This window comes from Amblyomma mixtum, chromosome 10 (assembly GCF_055824585.1).
Source record: "Amblyomma mixtum isolate Tamu chromosome 10, ASM5582458v1, whole genome shotgun sequence".
NCBI lineage: Eukaryota > Metazoa > Arthropoda > Arachnida > Ixodida > Ixodidae > Amblyomma > Amblyomma mixtum.
In genome coordinates, this window is record NC_143021.1 from 37965587 (window position 1) to 37990036 (window position 24450).

The 24450-nt window shown below is 45.2% G+C and overlaps 1 protein-coding gene across 6 annotated transcripts in view; it reads left to right on the forward strand.

Moving 5' to 3' along the window:
• The window catches only part of LOC149325605 (general transcription factor 3C polypeptide 3-like), a 129708-nt gene that overhangs the window by 26062 nt on the left and 79196 nt on the right, over nt 1-24450 (forward strand). For 5 of the 6 annotated variants that reach the window (XR_016285907.1, XM_089562363.1, XM_089562364.1 and 2 more), the window contains one exon: nt 10735-10879. Coding sequence is in view for 5 of the 6 variants with exons in the window: in XM_089562363.1 (XP_089418489.1) it covers nt 10735-10879 (145 nt within the window). In the remaining variant the exon portion in view is untranslated. The remainder of the gene's footprint in view (nt 1-10734; nt 10880-24450) is intronic. The other variant, XM_089562361.1, reaches the window with a different exon arrangement.

A 24450-nucleotide genomic window follows, 5' to 3' on the forward strand; every position in this document is an offset into this window, starting at 1 on the left:
AAAATTAAGAAAAAAAGTGGTCCTAGCACAAACCCCTGCAGTACGCCAGATATGTAACCGGTACACAGTGTGACTCTACGCCATTGATGACGACTTTTTGACCGCGGTGGTCGTGGAGGTAGTCGTTTACCCAGTGTAAGATGTTGTAAGGCACACCTAGGCAGGAAAGCTTAAACAGCAGCAAAGATTGGGACACCGTGTCAAAAGCCTTCTGAAAGTGCAGCTGTGCGCAGTCAGCCTGTTTACCACAATCAAAAAAGAAAAAAAATGTCATGTGAAAATTGAACAATGTTGAAAATTGACAAAAAAATTGGTGATCCTGCAAATGACTCAATATAGAAGAGTAAAGATCTAAAGACGTGCAACACACACAATACTGGCCTGTAGTTCTCAACTTCATCGAGGACCATTTTTGTGTGCTGGGACAATGTTTCATTCGTCACTTGAAGGCAGTGGGACTCTAAACAGGACAGCAAGAAATGTGGCTGTAACGGGGGCACACATTTTAAGCACATGACATGGAAGGTTGTCAGTACCAGTGGCTGAAATAGCTTGTAACTAGAGTTTTTAGGACACCTTCGTAAGAAATAATTATGTCTGACATACTATCAAGGCAATAGGGGGTCGACCCGGCTGTGCTATAATCGGTAGGTACAGAAAACATGGATCTAAAATAATTATTCAAGTTATTAGCTTTTTCTGTATAGTCAGAAATTAGACCTTCAGGAGACAAGGTCGGAGGAATGGGGCTGTCTTCTTTGCCAGTGGATTTTACATATTTCCATATTTCTTTTGGATTGCGTTTCAGCTGGTGACTTAGCAAGGCATTGAAGGCATCCTTGGCGTATTTTATCTTTGGTGTGATTGTTCTTGCTAACTCATCTAATTGGCTGTATGTTTCGTCATCCTTTGTGCTAATGTACTGTCGGAAAAGGCAGCCTCTTTGATTCAGCTGGTGTTTTATTTCAGGAGTGAACCATGGTTTGTTATGCCTTTGTCTACACAATAAGAATTTTGATGGCACTTCTTTGTCGATCAGAGAAAGTAGTTTGTTCCTAAACAGCACCCATGGCTCATTAATATCACAAGTATTAGAGTTGTCTAGAAACTCTTTGTAGAAAACCACAAGGCAGTAGGTAATTAAACCATAATTACCTTTCTCAAAAAAGAACACTTTACGTGCCAAGGCTTTAATCGGTGACCAGTGCCAGCAGGAAATTTGTGCCAATACAGTGTCATGGTCACTAATACCAGGTAAGACGGATCCCACCAGCCTATCAGAGTTTGAGAATATCGGGTCTAGTGTGGAAACGCTGTCACTGCATCGTCTTGTAGGAAAGTTCACAAACTGGTAAAGGCCGTTGGCGGTGATCATGTCTCTAAATTCTTTTGAGAGGGCGCAGCGAGAGGACAAAACAGTGGACCTGTGCACCGAATGCACGGAAGGCATATTACAATCACCGCCAAGTATATAATCTGTCATGTGACTTTGGAGGGCACGAGAGGGAAATACCGCATTTACTCGCATATAGGTCGACCTCTATCCATTGGGCTCGCCGAGAAATAAAAAAAATTATTCGAATATAAGTCGACCCATGTCTTTTGAAAAACATGCACGTACGACGTAGGACAAGCACACACTTCATCTGACTTTAATCTCTGCAAAGCGAGCAAATACACAGAAACCTAGGCATGCGCAGAAAGAAACCTGAGGTGCAATCAAGAGAGCCGTTCAAGATATGAAATCTCAGCTTTAAAAAGGTTCACAGATGTATCGCTGACACAACTTTGTCCTCTTTTTATTATGTGGTATGCCCCCAAAACCTCCTGTGCTTTACTATCGCCGCTTCTGCCCAGAACGCCAAAATATACTGCTTCCTAAGCTGTCTACCGCGATAAGACCACAGAACTGAGCGAAAGAGCAATGCGGGTACACACAGCATATTGGAAGATATTTATAATGATTGCACAGCTACCATAGTTCTCCATAAAGTCAGCAAGGAAATTCCGATAAGGAAAGGTGTCAGGCAGGGAGACACGATCTCACCAATGCTATTCACCGCGTGTTTACAGGAGGTATTCCGGGGCCTGAAATGGGAACAGTTGGGGATAAGAGTTAATGGAGAATACCTGAGTAATCTGCGATTCGCTGATGACATTGCCTTGCTAAGCCACTCAGGACATGAACTGCAAAGCACGATCAATGAGTTAGACAGGCAGAGCAGAACGGTGGGGCTAAAAATTAACATGCAGCGAACCAGAGTAATATTCATCACTCTAGCAAGGGAACAGCAGTCCGCAGTTCGTAGTGAGGTGCTGGAAGTAGTAAGAGAATGCAGCAGGGCAGAATGGTGGGCCTGTTGGTAAGGCATGTCAAGGGAGAAAACCAGCCAAAAAAACGAAAACACAAGAACAGAACGACACAGGACAACGGCTGTAAAAGAATACGTCTACTTAGGGCAGGTAGTGACAGCTGATCCAGATCATGAGAGGGAAATAACTAGAAGAATAAGAATGGGGTGTAGCACTTATGGCAGGTTCTTTCAGATAATGAATGGCAGTTTACCAATACCCCTCACGAGAAAAGTATACAACAGCTGTATCTTACCGGTACTCACCTATGGGGTAGAAACGTGGAGGCTAACAAAGAGGGTTCAGTTTAAGTTAAGGACAACGCAGCGAGCTATGGAAAGAAAAATGATAGGTGTAACGTTAAGAGATCGGAAGAGGGTGGAGTAGGTGAGGAAACAAACGCAAGTTAATGACATCCTAGTCGAAATCAAGAGGAAGAAATGGGCTTGGGCAAGGCATGTAATTGAAGGCAAGATAACCGCTGGTCCTTAAAGGGATACTGAACCAAACTTTTGGAGCTGCTCTTTTACATGTAAACAAGAGCTTGACTGCGAAAATTGATAAATCCGACGAGCATTTTAGCGAAAAAGGCGGATAATACGTTTTTTTTTCGCGATTTATTGCCGTATCGTTGCACCTTGCGGCCGCCTGTGGTAGCTGCGACTAGACATCATTACACCCATGCGCCCACCGTTCTCGCAAAAGCACGATTGCTATTGCTACTCACGGCTTTTCCAGTTTTTAGTTTTGCGTCGGCCGCTTGTCGTCCGTCTGTCATCTGCTCACGGCGTACACAGATATGTCAAGACGTTAATCGATGCTGTCTACGTGCCATAACCGTATGCGCGCTTACGATACACTAAATGCAGCTATTTTTTCCGGGCCTTACGCCATTTCTAACATTCTCACTTTTAAAACAGAGGCGCGATTATGTTTAGACTAGTGGCGCCATCCAGTAGTTAGGAGGGGAAGCATTGTTGTCAACAAACCGACACCCCTCAAGCCTAAAGGGGGCAGAATCGTTGCTCTAAATAAAAAATAGAGCAAATTTATTACTCATACGTTTCCTTATTGGCAACAGGAGACGAAGCGAAAGACCAGTGGCCCATTTATGGCCACTGAAGAAGGCAGTTACAACAACGAATCCAGTCCGAAGCGAGGCTTCATGCATCGAAGTGCGCCGCTATATTTGTCGCCGCGGGAAACCCAGGGGGGTGCCATGACGTCACACTGTTCGCCTTGCGCCGGCAGGGAGGGCTTGGTGTGCTCGAGAAACATCGAAAATAAAACCATCCGCTGAAAAATATGCGCAGTGATGATTAGATTTCGGTGTAATCACATTCTGAGAATCTATTTTCATTGTTTTTGCTCAATTTTAAGATTTTGCTTCAGTATCCCTTTAAGGGTAACAGAGTGGATTCCAAGAGAAGGCAAACGTAGCAGGGGGTGGCAGAAAGTTAGGTTGGTGGACGAGGTTCAGAAGTTTGTGGGAATACGGTGGCCGCAACTGCCGAAGGACAGTGTTGATTGGAATGACATGGGAGACGCCTTTGCCCTGCAGTGGGCGTAGTCAGATTGTTGATGATGATTATTATTATTATTATTATTATTATTATTATTATTATTATTATTATTATTATTATTGGAACACTTGGGAGTCATTTATCAACTGAAAGGAAAATGCCACCCCCACGCCTGTCTCAATCTCGCCTGTAAACCGTAAAAGCCAAGGGGGGGGGGACTTCACTGTTTTTTACTGTTTCATCAAGCCACGACTCGGTGCCGATTAAAATGTGAGGCTTGAAAGAAAGGGTGAGACTGGTGAGTGCATCATTTTTGTTTGCAGTGCTGCGACATTTAATCAGTAGAATGTTTAGAAAATGCCACCCCCACGCCTGTCTCAATCTCGCCTGTAAACTGTAAAAGCCAAGGGGGGGGGGACTTCACTGTTTTTTACTGTTTCATCAAGCCACGACTCGGTGCCGATTAAAATGTGAGGCTTGAAAGAAAGGGTGAGACTGGTGAGTGCATCATTTTTGTTTGCAGTGCTGCGACATTTAATCAGTAGAATGTTTAGAAAATGCCACCCCCACGCCTGTCTCAATCTCGCCTGTAAACCGTAAAAGCCAAGGGGGGGGGGACTTCACTGTTTTTTACTGTTTCATCAAGCCACGACTCGGTGCTGATTAAAATGTGAGGCTTGAAAGAAAGGGTGAGACTGGTGAGTGCATCATTTTTGTTTGCAGTGCTGCGACATTTAATCAGTAGAATGTTTAGAAAATGCCACCCCCACGCCTGTCTCAATCTCGCCTGTAAACCGTAAAAGCCAAGGGGGGGGGGGGGACTTCACTGTTTTTTACTGTTTCATCAAGCCACGACTCGGTGCTGATTAAAATGTGAGGCTTGAAAGAAAGGGTGAGACTGGTGAGTGCATCATTTTTGTTTGCAGTGCTGCGACATTTAATCAGTAGAATGTTTAGAAAATGCCACCCCCACGCCTGTCTCAATCTCGCCTGTAAACCGTAAAAGCCAAGGGGGGGGGGGACTTCACTGTTTTTTACTGTTTCATCAAGCCACGACTCGGTGCTGATTAAAATGTGAGGCTTGAAAGAAAGGGTGAGACTGGTGAGTGCATCATTTTTGTTTGCAGTGCTGCGACATTTAATCAGTAGAATGTTTAGAAAATGCCACCCCCACGCCTGTCTCAATCTCGCCTGTAAACCGTAAAAGCCAAGGGGGGGGGGGACTTCACTGTTTTTTACTGTTTCATCAAGCCACGACTCGGTGCTGATTAAAATGTGAGGCTTGAAAGAAAGGGTGAGACTGGTGAGTGCATCATTTTTGTTTGCAGTGCTGCGACATTTAATCAGTAGAATGTTTAGAAAATGCCACCCCCACGCCTGTCTCAATCTCGCCTGTAAACCGTAAAAGCCAAGGGGGGGGGGGACTTCACTGTTTTTTACTGTTTCATCAAGCCACGACTCGGTGCTGATTAAAATGTGAGGCTTGAAAGAAAGGGTGAGACTGGTGAGTGCATCATTTTTGTTTGCAGTGCTGCGACATTTAATCAGTAGAATGTTTAGAAAATGCCACCCCCACGCCTGTCTCAATCTCGCCTGTAAACCGTAAAAGCCAAGGGGGGGGGGACTTCACTGTTTTTTACTGTTTCATCAAGCCACGACTCGGTGCCGATTAAAATGTGAGGCTTGAAAGAAAGGGTGAGACTGGTGAGTGCATCATTTTTGTTTGCAGTGCTGCGACATTTAATCAGTAGAATGTTTAGAAAATGCCACCCCCACGCCTGTCTCAATCTCGCCTGTAAACTGTAAAAGCCAAGGGGGGGGGGACTTCACTGTTTTTTACTGTTTCATCAAGCCACGACTCGGTGCCGATTAAAATGTGAGGCTTGAAAGAAAGGGTGAGACTGGTGAGTGCATCATTTTTGTTTGCAGTGCTGCGACATTTAATCAGTAGAATGTTTAGAAAATGCCACCCCCACGCCTGTCTCAATCTCGCCTGTAAACCGTAAAAGCCAAGGGGGGGGGGACTTCACTGTTTTTTACTGTTTCATCAAGCCACGACTCGGTGCTGATTAAAATGTGAGGCTTGAAAGAAAGGGTGAGACTGGTGAGTGCATCATTTTTGTTTGCAGTGCTGCGACATTTAATCAGTAGAATGTTTAGAAAATGCCACCCCCACGCCTGTCTCAATCTCGCCTGTAAACCGTAAAAGCCAAGGGGGGGGGGGGACTTCACTGTTTTTTACTGTTTCATCAAGCCACGACTCGGTGCTGATTAAAATGTGAGGCTTGAAAGAAAGGGTGAGACTGGTGAGTGCATCATTTTTGTTTGCAGTGCTGCGACATTTAATCAGTAGAATGTTTAGAAAATGCCACCCCCACGCCTGTCTCAATCTCGCCTGTAAACCGTAAAAGCCAAGGGGGGGGGGGACTTCACTGTTTTTTACTGTTTCATCAAGCCACGACTCGGTGCTGATTAAAATGTGAGGCTTGAAAGAAAGGGTGAGACTGGTGAGTGCATCATTTTTGTTTGCAGTGCTGCGACATTTAATCAGTAGAATGTTTAGAAAATGCCACCCCCACGCCTGTCTCAATCTCGCCTGTAAACCGTAAAAGCCAAGGGGGGGGGGGACTTCACTGTTTTTTACTGTTTCATCAAGCCACGACTCGGTGCTGATTAAAATGTGAGGCTTGAAAGAAAGGGTGAGACTGGTGAGTGCATCATTTTTGTTTGCAGTGCTGCGACATTTAATCAGTAGAATGTTTAGAAAATGCCACCCCCACGCCTGTCTCAATCTCGCCTGTAAACCGTAAAAGCCAAGGGGGGGGGGACTTCACTGTTTTTTACTGTTTCATCAAGCCACGACTCGGTGCCGATTAAAATGTGAGGCTTGAAAGAAAGGGTGAGACTGGTGAGTGCATCATTTTTGTTTGCAGTGCTGCGACATTTAATCAGTAGAATGTTTAGAAAATGCCACCCCCACGCCTGTCTCAATCTCGCCTGTAAACCGTAAAAGCCAAGGGGGGGGGGGACTTCACTGTTTTTTACTGTTTCATCAAGCCACGACTCGGTGCCGATTAAAATGTGAGGCTTGAAAGAAAGGGTGAGACTGGTGAGTGCATCATTTTTGTTTGCAGTGCTGCGACATTTAATCAGTAGAATGTTTAGAAAATGCCACCCCCACGCCTGTCTCAATCTCGCCTGTAAACCGTAAAAGCCAAGGGGGGGGGGACTTCACTGTTTTTTACTGTTTCATCAAGCCACGACTCGGTGCTGATTAAAATGTGAGGCTTGAAAGAAAGGGTGAGACTGGTGAGTGCATCATTTTTGTTTGCAGTGCTGCGACATTTAATCAGTAGAATGTTTAGAAAATGCCACCCCCACGCCTGTCTCAATCTCGCCTGTAAACCGTAAAAGCCAAGGGGGGGGGGACTTCACTGTTTTTTACTGTTTCATCAAGCCACGACTCGGTGCTGATTAAAATGTGAGGCTTGAAAGAAAGGGTGAGACTGGTGAGTGCATCATTTTTGTTTGCAGTGCTGCGACATTTAATCAGTAGAATGTTTAGAAAATGCCACCCCCACGCCTGTCTCAATCTCGCCTGTAAACCGTAAAAGCCAAGGGGGGGGGGACTTCACTGTTTTTTACTGTTTCATCAAGCCACGACTCGGTGCTGATTAAAATGTGAGGCTTGAAAGAAAGGGTGAGACTGGTGAGTGCATCATTTTTGTTTGCAGTGCTGCGACATTTAATCAGTAGAATGTTTAGAAAATGCCACCCCCACGCCTGTCTCAATCTCGCCTGTAAACCGTAAAAGCCAAGGGGGGGGGGACTTCACTGTTTTTTACTGTTTCATCAAGCCACGACTCGGTGCTGATTAAAATGTGAGGCTTGAAAGAAAGGGTGAGACTGGTGAGTGCATCATTTTTGTTTGCAGTGCTGCGACATTTAATCAGTAGAATGTTTAGAAAATGCCACCCCCACGCCTGTCTCAATCTCGCCTGTAAACCGTAAAAGCCAAGGGGGGGGGGACTTCACTGTTTTTTACTGTTTCATCAAGCCACGACTCGGTGCTGATTAAAATGTGAGGCTTGAAAGAAAGGGTGAGACTGGTGAGTGCATCATTTTTGTTTGCAGTGCTGCGACATTTAATCAGTAGAATGTTTAGAAAATGCCACCCCCACGCCTGTCTCAATCTCGCCTGTAAACCGTAAAAGCCAAGGGGGGGGGGACTTCACTGTTTTTTACTGTTTCATCAAGCCACGACTCAGTGCCGATTAAAATGTGAGGCTTGAAAGAAAGGATGAGGCTGGCGAGTGCATCATTTTTATTTGCAATGCTGCGACAGTTAATCAGTAGAATGTTTAGGTAAGTGTGCCAAGGGGCGGAGTGATAAGCCGCACAACGTGTGGTTTCATCTTTTCGGACTATCTTGCCACCATATAGTTTATCTTTTAGCTTCAGTGACAATGTCTTTGTAAGAGTCGTAAACATAACATCGGCCATCCATTATGAGCTTGTTGAAGCGCACTTTGAATGACAAAAATTTTGTTGTCTTGGAAATTCCCCAAGCATAACGTACGCGCGGCCGAAAGGTGTCCGCATACTCCTCTGCTTTCAGCTTAGATCGTGCGGCAAGAACAGCCTCCTTGCCCTTGACTGTGACGGGGCTCTTCTGATCAGCTTCGAAGCAACCAATTCCAGGCGCTCGTTGTATCTCAGCCCCATCTGTTTCCACGCCCATAGTTTCAGTACACAGGGAAACAACAGCCTCTTGTGACTGTGTCCAGGTTTCAGTCTGAGAATCAGGTAGTCCTAAGAACAAGAGGTTATTTCTTCGTAGTCTATTTTCCGTGTCGTCAGCGGCAGCACTGAGCATAGCGATGTCTTTTTGGGCCCATGATAAGTACGTACAGTAATTGTGATCTGATGTTAGGGTCTGGTTAATACCTATCTAAATCTGCAACTTTTTGTGATCCGGTGACTCATGGGTAAAGGCTAGACCCATCTCTTGTCGTTTAAAAACCATTAGCACCTCTTCTTTGGAAGCAGTGTGTTTGTCACGTGAGGTTGGTGTTTGAAAATAACCAAATAATAGTCCACACATCTACACACGTTGAGAGTTATTTTGTCGTCCAAAAAGGGGCTTGATCCAGCAGCAGTTCTGGCCAGAGAGAAAGAGGCTCTGTGTACAGCCTTGCCTGTGTCACCAAAGCAAAGAAATTTCAGTATGTTATAGAGGAACAAAATCAGTGCAGTCAAGATGAGAATGTGCGCCAACACACAACTAAGTAGTAACTGCTTGCCCAAGTTGGAATGCACAGCAGAAAGGTCTGAACCACACAGAAAACATATTCTGATTCAGTTTTCATTTTGTTTGACAGGGAAGGGGAAAGAGGGTATCGTTACAACATGCATATGACAGAAGCCAGCAGTCACCGAAATCAAGGAGCATAGGGGATTTTTTTTAATCTGTGGGCAATTAATAAAGTAATTGTTTTCAGGATAACTGATTAGAAAGCAGAAGAAAAAACACCGACATGCCGTCAGTGGGATCCGCACCCACAACCTCCAAATTTTGTGTCTGGTTCTCTACCAACCGAGCTGTGGCAATGGCAGTCCGGTCTTGTGCTTTCAGGCGTAGTTGTACGTACTGCAATCTAACCTTGAGAGTAGTATTCACCCTCAACCATGGCAGCGGACATAGTACGTCCTACATTACTGCGGGTAGGAACGGTGAGGGCAGAAGCTGTGCGATAGCCCTCTTAAGGGCCTCAAGAGTGCCAGAATTGAGGCTCTCGTTAGCTGTTGAGCAGACAACGGAATGTTAGTTGGGCCTCGCCACGGTGCCAGGTCGTTTGCACTTGCAGCATGTGTTGAAGTGGTCAGATATAAGCTGAGAATTAAGAGTTGCAGGCTTGTTTTTTTGAGTGGTTGGTTCGCACATTGACCATTGTAACCAATGCACATCATTGGGAGCATGATGGAAATTCGTCAGTGACGTGCAGCAAAAAGGCATATCAGTCAAACTGGATAACATGCCATTGAACGAGTGAGGACTAAGAAATGCCTTATCAAATGTTTAGCTTATGTCTAGGGGCTGGACATTTTGGTTTAAACCGAAACAAACCGATGAAAGTGTGCTGAATTGAGTTTTTGAAATTCAATTCTAACCAATAAAGGTCATTATTCTTGGCATAAATAAATTTGAATTAGGTAGCTGGCTGTTGAATGCGAATTACATTCAGTCAGAGCTGAAATTAAGTAGGCAGGAAGCCAGGGTCATGATGGTGTTAAGCAACGCAGTCGAGTAATTTGAGGTGACGCCTGTAACAACCTGGAAGCAGCACATCCTTGCCTCCTATCAGCACGTGCTGTGAGTCGGCTAAGCAGGTTAACCGAATGCATGCTGACACAAAACGTGCACGGGCGTCACGAAAGAACTACGTTCTGGCTGCCGCGACAATTGGGCGGCAGTTCCATCGCTGCCACCAACACGCAGACCACCTGATATCTCGCCTTTGTGCTCTACCTAGCGCAGCAACCCAACATTAAGATGTCAGCCAAGTTCTTGGAAGTAAACTTCCACTCGCGTTTTTGTCTGTCGCATTTAACTTGAGTTTCTCTTTTAATTATTACGGCTATTTCGTCTACAAGCACAGCTCCCTGCCACGTGCATGCTAATCACTGGTAAATAAATTGTTCAGGATGACAAGAACGCCGAGATAGACTTTTTGGCCACACATGAGGGCTGCGCTAAATCTCCTAAAAATTTAGTAATTTATTCTTGGAAAAACAAACTGAAGCGTAGATTCTGAAATAAAAAGTGAATTTTCAACCAACGAAGTGGTGTCTTCCCCAGCAGCAGCAGCCGGACGCGGCCTCTGTGCTGCTGCGTCGGGCGCAGCTGCTGCGCCAGTCGGGGCGGCGGGAGGCCTTCATCGAGTCGGCCCTGCTCCTGCACCAGGCCCACTGCCCACCCGTCCAGACGCCCGCCGAGTACGCCGGTGAGCACACTTGGCCCATTTTTGGTGTGATTTGAAATAATAAACTTGATTGGCCTTTAACATTTTATATTTTAGGAAAACTGGTCTTTTACGCAGTAATTCCGGCGGGCCATTATATTGCTCAAATATCCTTAACACTTTTTTTTCGAGGCTAATTAATCTTGTGTAGTTGTGACTTGTAGTGGCACCCCAGACTAAAGCACAGTAGGAAAGCTTGGAATAAAAGAGCGAGTAATGAAGAACAGTCCCTAACCACTGAGGGATGAGTGGGCAACCAATTGTTTTACTAGGGTCAGCTATGAGGCTGTTGACATGAGAATTCCATGATAAGCTTTCCTCAAACCTCACACCTAAAAATTTTTGGGTTTTGACTCGAGCTATTCCTTTGCCATCAAACAGAATATCTATGGCAGAATTCCTAGGCTTGTTTAGTGGTGCAAACAATATGTATTTGGTTTTCTCAATGTTCAAGCATAATTTATTTGTGTTTAACCAAGTTGACAGGTGGAGCAGATAGTTATTGACAGCATGTTCAATTTCCGGGAGTGAGTGGCTAGAGAAAAAGACATTGGTATCATCTGCATACATGATTAGTTTTGGGGTATCAGGAATAGAGCATAAATCATTTATGTATGTTATGAACAGCAAGGGCCCGAGAATAGATCCCTGTGGAACGCCTCTTTTAACTGGCAGAACTGGAGACGTATACTATTTATTAAAACTGACATATTGATAGCGGTTTGACAGATAGCTTTTTATTAATTCTAGTGGTATTCCGCGGATCCCATACCTATTCAGTTTAACTAGGAGGACATCGTGACACACAGAATCAAATGCTTTGAGTAGATTTAGGAATAGTCCAAGCGTATATATTGTTTGAGCAACACTTGTTGTTGGGCTAGTTGGTAATACATACTTCTGAAGGAACCAGCGCACAAAACACAACGGACAAGAAAAAGGTGGTACACGACGGACAGGAGCGCTGAACTTACAACTTTATTTCGGAAGTAAAGATGCAACGTATATATACAGCCATGTCAGGGAGGCGTGTCACACAGGGAAAGCAAGAACAAGTGAAATCTACAAGGTCATGATGAGACAAGCGGCACAAGCAAACCAAAAACCTTAACTAATATAACATGTGAAGGTGACCAGTTTCAATGGAGGCAAGAAAAACAACAGGGAAAAAAACAAGGGAAAAACGCCAGACCTCGTGAAGATGAAAATTGATACTGATAACAAAAACCGATAAAAACAAAAAGGCAAAAGCCAATAAAAGCGATAAAAGCAATAAAGTTAACAGGGCAATGGAAATGAGAAAGTTAAAATGCCAACAAGTAACACGGCAAAAAATACTAACAGCTAAAATTAAGAAAACATCGCGGAAAAAACTAACAGCTAAAAGGTAAAACCCACAGAAACATAAGGTTAAGTCTTGTGTAAACAAATAGCGGAATAAAGTTGGCGGGAAAAAGACGGTTGCATAAGGTGGGAAGTTAAAATGCTAGTGCCTCGAATTTTGTGCCAGATAGGCGAGTTCTTTCTCAGATAGCGACACTGAAGGCTGGCTAATGCACTGTTCTTTTAACGCAGCTATCGTGATTGCCTCAACTATTTCACGGGGCCTCGTGTTTCTGATTGTGGCCATTACCCGAGTTTTTTCAAAGTGTGGCACACATCCTGTTTCTACATCTTTGCAATCCCGACAATGAATACCAATGTGACGGCACTTTTGAACATTTGCGTTGTAATCATGTTCTTTTAGTCTTTCATTTAAACAACGCCCTGTCTGTCCAATATATACTGCTTCCCACAGGACAGGGGGATGGAATAGACAACTGAATCGGTACACTGCAGAAAATTCTTCTGGTGCCTGATATTGCATGTACTCTTTTTTACGAGTTTCATTGACCTTTCTGCAAAGCTGGGAAAGTCGCTTTGGGGCACTAAAGACGACTTCAACTCCAACACGTTTCCCAATTTTCTTAATGTTGTGCGAAATGCGATGCAAGTAGGGCATAACAGAGACTTTCTTTCTATTGGTGTTGTCAGTCGGGGCAGTCGAATCGGGTCGTTTTGATTTTTTAAGCATTGCTTCAGCGACTGAGGCTAAAAGCTTAGTGGGGTAGCCAGCATTTTCTAATCTAATTGTTTGCGCTAAAAAACTACTCTCAATTTGGTGTTCACACGATTTTACCAGCGCATTTCTAAAGATTCCTTGAACTACATTCCTTTTAACCAACTTAGAGTGGGCTGAGTCAAAAGGAAGTACCGGCTTATGAGCCAAGGGGCCAGAAGCCGGTACTTCCTTTTGACTCAGCCCACTCTAAGTTGGTTAAAAGGAATGTAGTTCAAGGAATCTTTAGAAATGCGCTGGTAAAATCGTGTGAACACCAAATTGAGAGTAGTTTTTTAGCGCAAACAATTAGATTAGAAAATGCTGGCTACCCCACTAAGCTTTTAGCCTCAGTCGCTGAAGCAATGCTTAAAAAATCAAAACGACCCGATTCGACTGCCCCGACTGACAACACCAATAGAAAGAAAGTCTCTGTTATGCCCTACTTGCATCGCATTTCGCACAACATTAAGAAAATTGGGAAACGTGTTGGAGTTGAAGTCGTCTTTAGTGCCCCAAAGCGACTTTCCCAGCTTTGCAGAAAGGTCAATGAAACTCGTAAAAAAGAGAGTACATGCAATATCAGGCACCAGAAGAATTTTGTGCAGTGTACCGATTCAGTTGTCTATTCCATCCCCCTGTCCTGTGGGAAGCAGTATATATTGGACAGACAGGGCGTTGTTTAAATGAAAGACTAAAAGAACATGATTACAACGCAAATGTTCAAAAGTGCCGTCACATTGGTATTCATTGTCGGGACTGCAAAGATGTAGAAACAGGATGTGTGCCACACTTTGAAAAAACTCGGGTAATGGCCACAATCAGAAACACGAGGCCCCGTGAAATAGTTGAGGCAATCACAATAGCTGCGTTAAAAGAACAGTGCATTAGCCAGCCTTCAGTGTCGCTATCTGAGAAAGAACTCGCCTATCTGGCACAAAATTCGAGGCACTAGCATTTTAACTTCCCACCTTATGCAACCGTCTTTTTCCCGCCAACTTTATTCCGCTATTTGTTTACACAAGACTTAACCTTATGTTTCTGTGGGTTTTACCTTTTAGCTGTTAGTTTTTTCCGCGATGTTTTCTTAATTTTAGCTGTTAGTATTTTTTGCCGTGTTACTTGTTGGCATTTTAACTTTCTCATTTCCATTGCCCTGTTAACTTTATTGCTTTTATCGCTTTTATTGGCTTTTGCCTTTTTGTTTTTATCGGTTTTTGTTATCAGTATCAATTTTCATCTTCACGAGGTCTGGCGTTTTTCCCTTGTTTTTTTCCCTGTTGTTTTTCTTGCCTCCATTGAAACTGGTCACCTTCACATGTTATATTAGTTAAGGTTTTTGGTTTGCTTGTGCCGCTTGTCTCATCATGACCTTGTAGATTTCACTTGTTCTTGCTTTCCCTGTGTGACACGCCTCCCTGACATGGCTGTATATATACGTTGCATCTTTACTTCCGAAATAAAGTTGTAAGTTCAGCGCTCCTGTCCGTCGTGTACCACCTTTTTCTTGTCCGTTGTTGTGTTTTGTGCGCTGGTTCCTTCAGAAGTATATATTGTCTTTGTTCAAAATTTGTTATTATCTCATTCTTTATGCTAAGCAGGGCTGATTCTGTAGATTTGTTTTTTTGAAACACATACTGCATGCATCGAGTGGAACAGACGACGACACGTCGCGTGTCACTTGCTGGGCAAAAGTGAGCCCCCGCGTTTATTCAGCTCTGGTTTTATACACGATGTGAACATGCGGTAACGCCCTTATCACATGGGGGCGTATCTTGCCATGAACACAGAGCGCGCTGCATGCTGAGCAGATTAGATACAGATTACGATACATCCCCCTTCGTAAAGAGAGAAAAAAAAAAACGAAGGACAAGGAGCGCTTTTAGCTCGGGAGAACAAAAAGGAAGTTAAATAAAGAATCACTGCACATCAAAAACAGCAAAGATCAGAGCACTGAATACAGTCACGGCACTTGTTGAAAGTTCGCGTCATGCATTAAGCGCCGAGGTGGCCTGCGTTGTCTTGTAGTCCTTCTTGGAGCAGCTGCTTGTTGCGGAACTGTCGGCACAATGCTCGCCGTGCTGTTTGGACTTTGCGCCGCCTCTGGGTCGTGTTGTGTGCTGGCAGGGGCAGCGTATTCTTCAAAATCACCTTCGTCATCGTGAGGAGGATCCCTAAGGCGAAAAGATTCTCTAGTTGGTAGCAGATGCTCGCGGTTGCGTCGCAAGAGTTGCCCGTCTTCCGTCATGACTACGTATGACCTTGGTTGACCAGACGACCGAAGAACCCGAGCCTTTCTTCTCCATGATGAGCCGTCTTTTATTCTGACCGTTTCGCCGTTGTTGAGTGGTGCGAGTGGCCCTCTTGAGTAGTCTTTTTGCTGGCGTTTGTCAACCCGCCGGCTTTGTCCGACCTGAACGGCTGGTAGAGTTGTTCGCAGCGAGCGTCCCTGCAATATTTCGGCTGGTGACCAGCCGCATTCCAGTGGAGTTGACCTGTAAGCGAGAAGGCCAAGCCAAAAGTCTTGTTTAGCTTCAGTTGTTTTCTTCAAGATTCTCTTGACTACTTGTACCCCCTTCTCGGCGAGTCCGTTGGAGCGGGGAAAATACGGGCTTGAGGTCACGTGTTTGAAATCGTACACTTTTGAGAACATGGCAAATTCTCTACTGGAAAACTGAGGCCCGTTATCAGTGCATACCTCGACAGGTATGCCATATCTGGAAAATATGGCACTTGCTGCATCTACAGTACTTTTTGCTGAAGTGTCTACGAGCTGTTGGACTTCGGGAAAATTGGATAGGGCATCATAAATACACAAGTATGACCGACCTGCGTGGCAAAAAATGTCCATGCCGACGCGGTACCATGGTTGGTCTGGAACGGGACGCATAATCAAAGGCTCTTGCGGCAACTTGTAAGCGTACGTTTTACATACAGAACATGCCTGTACAAACGTCTCGATATCAGTGTTCATTCCTGGCCAGAACACCAGGCGCCGTGCCCTTTCTTTGCACTTGTTAATTCCCATGTGGCCTTGATGAATTCTTGCCAACATATCGCGCCTCATACTTGCCGGAATGATAATCTTACAGCCTTTCAAGAGAACCCCTTTTACTTCCTATAGCTCAGCGGCAAAAGGCTTGAGCGGTCCTTCAATTGGTTGCCCGTTCTCCAGGTGCTCTAGCACAGCGGCGAGCTGCGTGTCCTTCAGTGTCTCGGAAGCCAGTTCTTTCCACGTGGTTTCGCTGACAAGAGAATCGACCACACTTACTGCGTGCACTTCGACGTCGTCGTCGTTGTCTGCGTTATCTGCTGCGCCCTTAACAGAAGCCCTGGACAGCATGTCCGCCAACAGAAGCTGTTTTCCTGGAACATAATGCATGGAAATGTCATAGCGTAGCAGACGCAAAAAAAATCGCTGCAGTCTTGGCGGCATGTCACCGATCGCCTTCTGCGAAATGGAGATCAACGGACGATGGTCAGTCTCAACGACAACCTTCCGCCCATACATGAAATGGTGAAATTTTTCGCAGCCGAAAACTATGGCCATTGCTTCCTTTTCAATTTGTGAATAGCGTTGCTGCGTATCTGTAAGCACTCTGGAGGCGTAAGCAACCGGTTTCCATGCACCTTTGTGATACTGCAGCAAGGCAGCACCGATTCCGTTTTGTGACGCATCGCATGATAACCTGGTTTCTTTTTCAGGGTCAAAAACTGATAACAAGGGCTGCTTGCTAAGGCTGTCGCACAGCGCTCTCCACTCTTTTTCGTGATTTGCCGACCATTCGAAAACAGTGTCTTTTTTTAGCAAGCTTCTGAGAAGCGTTGTCCTTTCTGCTAGTGCTGGCAAAAACTTTCCGAAATAATTCACGACACCCAGCATGCGTTGAACGGCTAGTTTATCATTAGGGGGTGGCATCTGCAACATGCACTCGACATGGGATGCATTTGGACGGATTCCTTCTTCGTTTATCACGTCGCCCAGGAATTCAATTCGTTGAACGCCAAACTCGCACTTTGCTGGATTGAACGTAAGGCCCGCACGTTCTGCGCTTCTAGTGCTGATCTGAGACGTTGGTCATGCTCTTGTTGGGAATTGCCCCACACAAGTATGTCATCGACATACACTCTAACGCCAGGAAGCGCGTCAAAAATTTCACTTAGGGTTTGCTGAAATACTTCCGACGCTGATGATATTCCGAAAGGCAGTCGCAAAAATCGATAGCGGCCGAAGGGTGTCGCAAAAGTACATATCCTAGACGTCTCGTCATCTAAGGGAATTTGGTGAAACCCTGCGTTTGCATCTAGGCGAGAGAATACTCTTGCGCTGGCCAGCTCGGCCTCTATGTCTTCCCGCCTCGGCATCGCGTAATGCTCGCGCTTGAGGCACTCATTTATTTTCCTGGGGTCCATGCAGACTCGCAGCTTCCCGTCTTTCTTTCGTACGATAACAAGGGGGCTCACCCAGTCTGTTGGCTCAGTGACTTTTGCAATTATTCCGGCTTGTTCCATACGTGACAACTCGTCCCGAAGTGGCTCCTCTAAAGCCAGTGGTACTCGACGAGGTCTCTGAACCACTGGCGTGGCGTCCTTGCGAAGCACCATGTGGTACACTCATTTGACGCAGCCGGTGCCAGTGAAAAGGTGACGAAAGCTGGCAACCACTTCTTCAGAGCTGTTTTGCGACACGCTGTTTACGCGTGAAATCAGTCCCAGGCGTTCACTCGCCTCAAGTCCTAGGATTGCTTGGCGCCCCTTTCGTGCCACGAAAAAGCTCAGCATGGCAATGCAACCATTTAAAGAGACTTCGGCCCGCATGAGGCCAATGTGTTTGATTACATCTCCGCCGTAGGAGCGTAAAATCGCACTGCTGGGGTACAGGGGCGGCTGTGGGTTCATTTTGGCGCATAATCCATAAGGCAACAAATTTGCCTGCGATCCAGTGTCAACCTTTAACTGAACTGCCATGTTCTTGATTTGGACTTCCACCATCCAGTCATGCTTGCTGGACACGTTCCTTGTGGATACGTCGAGAATCTCGAAATCGTCTTGGCCGCTTTTTAACTCACCAACGACTGCCGTCGCTTTACAACATCTGGCAAAGTGGTTTTTCCGCTGACATCTACGGCACGTTTTCCCAAAAGCAGGGCACCTTCTTGGGGAGTGTTTTCCGCCGCAGTTTCGGCAGTCATAACGTGTCTGTTCTCGGCTTTCGCGGCTCGTGCTAGTCCTGCTGATAGGATGCACTTGGTGTTCCTGGTTCCACATTTCCTTGTGAGTTGCTGATGCTTCAGCTGCTTTACAGGCTTGTTCTGCTTTCTGCAGGGTCAAGTTGTTGTCCCTGAGGAGTTTTTCACGTACCGTGTCGTCATTTATCCCGAACACAATTTGGTCCCTCACCATCGATTCCGCCAAAGCGCCAAAGTTGCAAGCACGTGCTTGATTCTTCAGGTCTCGTAAGAAATGCTCCACTGGTTCGCCAGCAGCTTGGATTCTTCTCCTGCATATGACTGATTACATGATATTTATCGAAAAAGTTTTGTATCCTGGCGTTGATTGCATTTTCAAAAAGTTTTGACAGGATTGGCAAGACTGAAATTGGTCGATAGTTAGTCAAAGCATAGCTGTTCCCACCCTTAAAAATTGGATGTACGCGTGCTACCTTTAATCGATCTGGAAACACACCAATCTCGAACATACAATTAATGATATGAGCCAGAGGAATAGATATTAAATCAGCTACATATTTTATCGGTCCACATGAAATGCCGTCATAGCCAGCAGCTGTATTGTTTTTTAGAGTATTAATTATTCCTTTCATTTCAGGTGGCGTCACGGGAGTTAACATGATTGATTTGATTTGATTTGATTTATTTGTTTCCTTTCTGATACAGAAAGAGGAGCAAGAGCAAAAGGCGGAACGCCTGACGATGGCTCTTGCCCCGCACACAGTCTGCCACAAACAGTCATTTAACATAGTTTTACACGAAAAGTTCCACACCAGGGTCTTCGGGGGGAAATACTGAGGGAAAAAAAGGGTAAATAAATTATGCGAAAAAAAAAAAAAACAATAGACCGCACATGCCAACACAGAACACTTAGTACAAAGAAGCACAAGCAAGTACACAATTCTGAAACATGGTTGTTGCAAGTTTAGCAACATGATAGCAAAATCATAATAGCAACACACAACAGCCAGCAAGGTTCAAAACGATAATGCACTCCCAGAAAATAAAACTATGGACAGAAACATCGCAGATTAATTGAATTCTAAGTTATTTTCGAGCAGCAGAGCTTTAAGCGTGTTCTTAGAGACATTAGCACTCAGATCTGTTAATTCTTGTACAGTTGAACCTCGATATAACGAAGTCCTACTTGCAGCCGAAAATTTCGTTACATCGCGAATTTCATTACGTCGAGGTTCCCATGTTTCAGCTGTCAAAATAAAGTATAACTGGTTCAGGAACACTGCTTGTTGATGGGAACGTGTAAATCACTTATTGAGGAAATACGCAAGAAAATCGAGTAATAGTATCGCTAACAAGGGCACCGGATGTTTTTTTCTACATCAGGAGCATAATGAGTGATAGCAAACACCGCGACGGCATCATTTTTCTCCGTGTGCGCATAGCAAAAGAACGAGTGCAGCGCCTAGTACTGAAAGCCGCCACAAGATGTCGCTACTGGTATCATCATCATCAGCATTGAACATTTGCAGCCGGGGACGCATCAGAGAAAAATAAAGAAAAATGTTCGCATCGCTCACGCCGGCGCGGTGGGATTGTGCTCGCGGCGCTCCGACGTAGCGCGAGCGCGCGTGCGCGCGCGGCACGGCGACGTCACGTTCGCGAAACAGCGGCGCCCGATCGCCAGCGTGTTCGGCGGCTACCGGCGCGCTCTGACGGCGCCCGGCGCGGAATGCAGCCGGCTGCATTTCGCGCGGGCCGCGCCGAGAGCGCGCCGAAGCCGCCCACCCAGAATGCACCGCGCGCGCCTCCCACGCCACGCCTCCCCTCTATGCCCCTTCGCCACTCGCCTCCTCTGCCAGGGCACTTTTTTTTTTTTTTTTTTCGCCGCTCACCCGTTTTAAAGGTACGACCACACTAGCTCCACGAGTTTGTCAACACTGAAGACTTTTTTTTGTTGTTGTCTACGAGGACATCGCACGCAAAAAAAAAAAAAAAAACGAACGGACACTGCAAGAAAATTCCGGTTTGCGCTTTCACGTTCAGAGTCTACAGCTCGCCAGTGGCGTCATGGCGCGGCGCGTCTTGAAACTTCCATGCCGCGGGCTTTGTATGCGCACGACAGATGGCGTGGCGGTACGTTCTCGCACACTGCCGGCAAAATTGGCGCGTAAAAGGGCAAATACAAACTGCGTTTCGTCTCGGCTAAACTTTTAGCTCTCATTCGATTGTCAAGGTAGCTCCTGGCACATGCATGCGATGCGCACGGACTTCGTTACATCGAAAGTGCGGAGCAAAATTACTTCGTTAAATCGCGAAAAAAAATACATGGTTTTCAATGGGGAAGTGATTGGGAAATGAAAAAAATGCGTTACATCGCGAATTTCGTTACATTGAGGTTCGTTACATCGAGGTTCGACTGTATTTTGTTCAGAAGGTTAGCTTTTTGATATTCAATAAGTTGTCGCCCATAATTCGTCCTTACTTTGGGTGGCCGTAATGTTTCCCTACGAAGTGAGTATGCAGGAGCTGCACTAGAGTTTCGTACACTGTAAAGCTTCGCTTTTTTTATGTACTGAAATAATTTGAAATAATAAACTTGATTGGCCTTTAACATTTTATATTTCAGAAAAAGCGGTCTCGTACGCAGTAATTCCGGTGGGCCGTGATATTGCTCAAACATTCTTAACTCTTTTTTTGCAGGCTAATTAATCTTGTGTAGTTACGACTTGTAGTGGTACCCCAGACTAAAGCACAGTAGGAAAGCTTGGAATAAAAGAGTGAGTAATAAAGAACAGTCCGTAACCATTGAGGGATGAGTGGGAAAATCTTAAAGAAGCAGCCAATTGTTTTACTAAGGTCAGCTATGAGGCTGTTGACATGAGAATTCCATGATAAGCTTTCCTCAAACCACATACCTAAAAATTTCTGGGCTTTGACTTGAGCTATTCCTTTACCATCAAACAGAATATCTATGGCAGAATTCCTAGGCTTGTTTAGTGGTGCAAACAATATGTATTTGGTTTTCTCAATGTTCAAGCATAATTTATTTGTGCTTAACCAAGTAGACAAGTGGAGCAAATAGTTATTGACAGCATGTTCAATTTCCGGGAGTGAATGGCTAGAATTTTCAAGGTCAGCGCAACAAGTTGCAGGGTTATTTTTTTGTTTTGTGTTAGGATCGGTACTTTCCGAGCAAGAAACAAAGTAGTTATTCATGGCGATTGCAGCTGCACAGCCAGACAAAATGCCATTAGGCGTTGTAATATGAAAGTCTACACATGGTTTCTGTTGATTGGTTAGATTTCTAACTTCATTCCATATTTTTCGGGGATTGCTCCTTATTTCAGAAAATAGCTGCTCATAATACTGAGTTCTTGCTTGTTTTACCAGCGAGTTAACCATATTTCTATATTTCTTGTAGTCAGTAAACTCTGTCGGGTCACGACTTTTAACGAAGGCGTGGTACATCTTGTTCTTTCTATTTATCATTTTCAATATAGCTTTGCTGATCCATGGTTTTCTTATTTTTTTACTGTGCCGCTTCTGTGTCTTTACTGGAAAAGACTGATCGTAGCACCATGTAAGTTTAACGAAAAACACGTCATAAGCCTTGTTCGGGTCTTTTTCACTTAGAACAGGTTGCCAGTCGGTGGTACTGATAAGACAGCGAAAGATTTCCAGAGCGCGTTCATTTATAATACGTGACTTTAATTTCTCTTTTCTTTATTTTTAAAGTGCGCAAGTGGAATGGAACAAAACGTTGGTAGGTGGTCGCTTATATCTACTGATAATAACCCAGAAAGACTGCCGGGGGGATGCACATTACTGATACAGATATCTAGTAGCGTGGCCGAGTCTGCCGTGAGTCGGGTCGCTGTTGTAATAAGGTTCACACATGCAGAAGAATGTATCAATTCGTTCAGTTGCCTTGACGGTGGGTTGTCAGAAAGCATGTCAATATTCACATCACCCATGATTGCAAAGGGAAGCCCTGCACTACTGAGGTAATGAAGAACAGCTTCAATGGGCTCAAAAAAGTGTAATTCGTTCCCTGCTGGTGGCCTATAGACTACTACAATCACAGCTCCATCTAAGCGCACCGTGAGGCATTCAACATCATTTGTTACGATTGAAAACTGCGATATGACCGCATGTTTTTGTGGTTGCAGCACGTACACGGCCACACCACCTCCCTTATTTTTTGAACGAACTAAGCCGTTATACCTGTACTGTTCAAATCCCACCCAATGAAAGCCAGGTTTCAGAAAAAAGCAGAACATCTAGTGGAAATGAGAAGGATGGTAACAGATCATGCAGTTTATCTTGCTTATTGCGGACACTGCGAGCATTTATATGTAATACTGTCAGGCGATTTTGCGGGCTGTCTAGGAATGTATTCGCAGTTTATATCTGTGTCCATCTTGGATGCGTGCCAGGCAGTCTTACTCTTCGTCTGCTGTCATCTTCTCGAGATCATTCATGCAACTGATTCTAACGATCTTTTCGCGTGAAAACCTTGCATCCTGCGGTCCAGACAAACTTCCATCGGACCTCCTTCTTCCTCTTAATCGCCGCACCAAGCAACTGTTTACCAAGCCTTGTCAGGTGCTCGTTTACGTAGACAGGAGAAGTGGTTTCAAAACCAAGTTCTTTTTTATTTATTTATTTACATATACTACAGGCCAATGTTTTGGCCCAAGCAGGATGGGCATACAAATTTAGAACACAACAAGAAGAACATATACAATGCGAGAAAGAACACATGGGAAACAACACATTTCTTAAAAGAACAACTATATGATAAAACTAATATTGGGTAATAAATGGCAACAACACATCTCATGTATGATAAGAATGCGAAATGCATGACAAATAACTCTTTTGGAAGGAAAACAGGATATGTTAAGTATGCAAAATATGGCTTTCTAGTCCTTTCACAAAATCTGCATCCATCTTGACTTTCTTGGCCTTACTAAGTATTGCGTTCCTCTTAGTTCTGCGGACTTAGTTCTGAAATGTCATGCCAGGCCGTCCTTCGGTAATGCCCCCTGCTCGGCTGACCAAACCTCGAGCATTATTTCCTGGATTTCTCGAGTGAGCGGGCATCCATATTCCTGGTTAGTTGGCTCGCTTGCCTCAATATGTACATCGCTGCCCGAGAGATCCTGCCCCTCGTAAAGTTGCGTATGGCTAATTTGGAGTTGCTGAATACAGTAAAAGCTCGCTAATTCGACACTGACGGGACCGCGAAAAATTGTCGAATTATCCAAATGTCGAATTATCGAATGGACAACAAAAAACAATGTTTGCCGCAACAGGATGTACCTTTACTTGGCAAAGAAATCTGTTATCGTCGTCTGCTTTTTACAGCGAATTTGAGCGACTAAGATAGCTCTAACCGCTGCCAGGTGCTCCGCGGCACACGCACCGTCAGGGATTTGTTCACAGAAGTCCTCCCGCACGGACAAGGCTTCTGCGACTTCTTTCACCATGCACTTCGGCATTTGGGACAACTGCTCACAATCGTCACCTTCCGACGAATGGTCGTTGTCAGCGCCTGTCACTTCAATTATTTCATCCTCGGTCAGCTGACAGGACACAAAGGCGAGGCGCGCAGGCACTGCGCGCTACCCACTCGAAAGCAGCGTGGGGAGGAGGGGAAGCGAGCGCGGCGTCGGCCGCTTATCTGTTTTTTCAGCCAGCCTCCGCTTCGGGGTTGTTGCCGCGACGCGCGTCTTATCTTTTCTCTTTATCTTTCCTCTGATTTTTAACTCTCATCTATCTGCTCCTCTATCAGCATGCGGCAGCGGTGGTGACTCGGCTGAGCCAGTAGGCAGGCCCGTGCAATTTCTTTTCATCCTTCTCTCAGTCGCAACAACAACAACAAGCAGCGCAGTAAACACGCCGCCTTAAGCCTGTTTCACATGACAGCGAAAATGCTAGCGAATCCTGTCGCCGCGGCGGAAAAACCTGTTTTTGAGTCGTCGCTGCGACGAGCGGCGAGGTTTCAACAAGTTGGAAATTTTCGCTGCGACGCGTCGCTCAATCGTTCAGTCGCTTGCATGTGAACCGGCCTTTATGGTTAAATAACCGCGATCGTAGCAGCAAGAACACGTGGAAACGATGACACACGCTAAAACGAAGACGCCAGCCGCTTCGGCCGCCGCTAACCTCGCTTCTCTCGCCCTCTCTCACGCTGCTGATGACGATGACTGTACGGATGGCCTATCAGCCGTACAGTAGCGCCGCTCGCGGCAGTGTTTTTT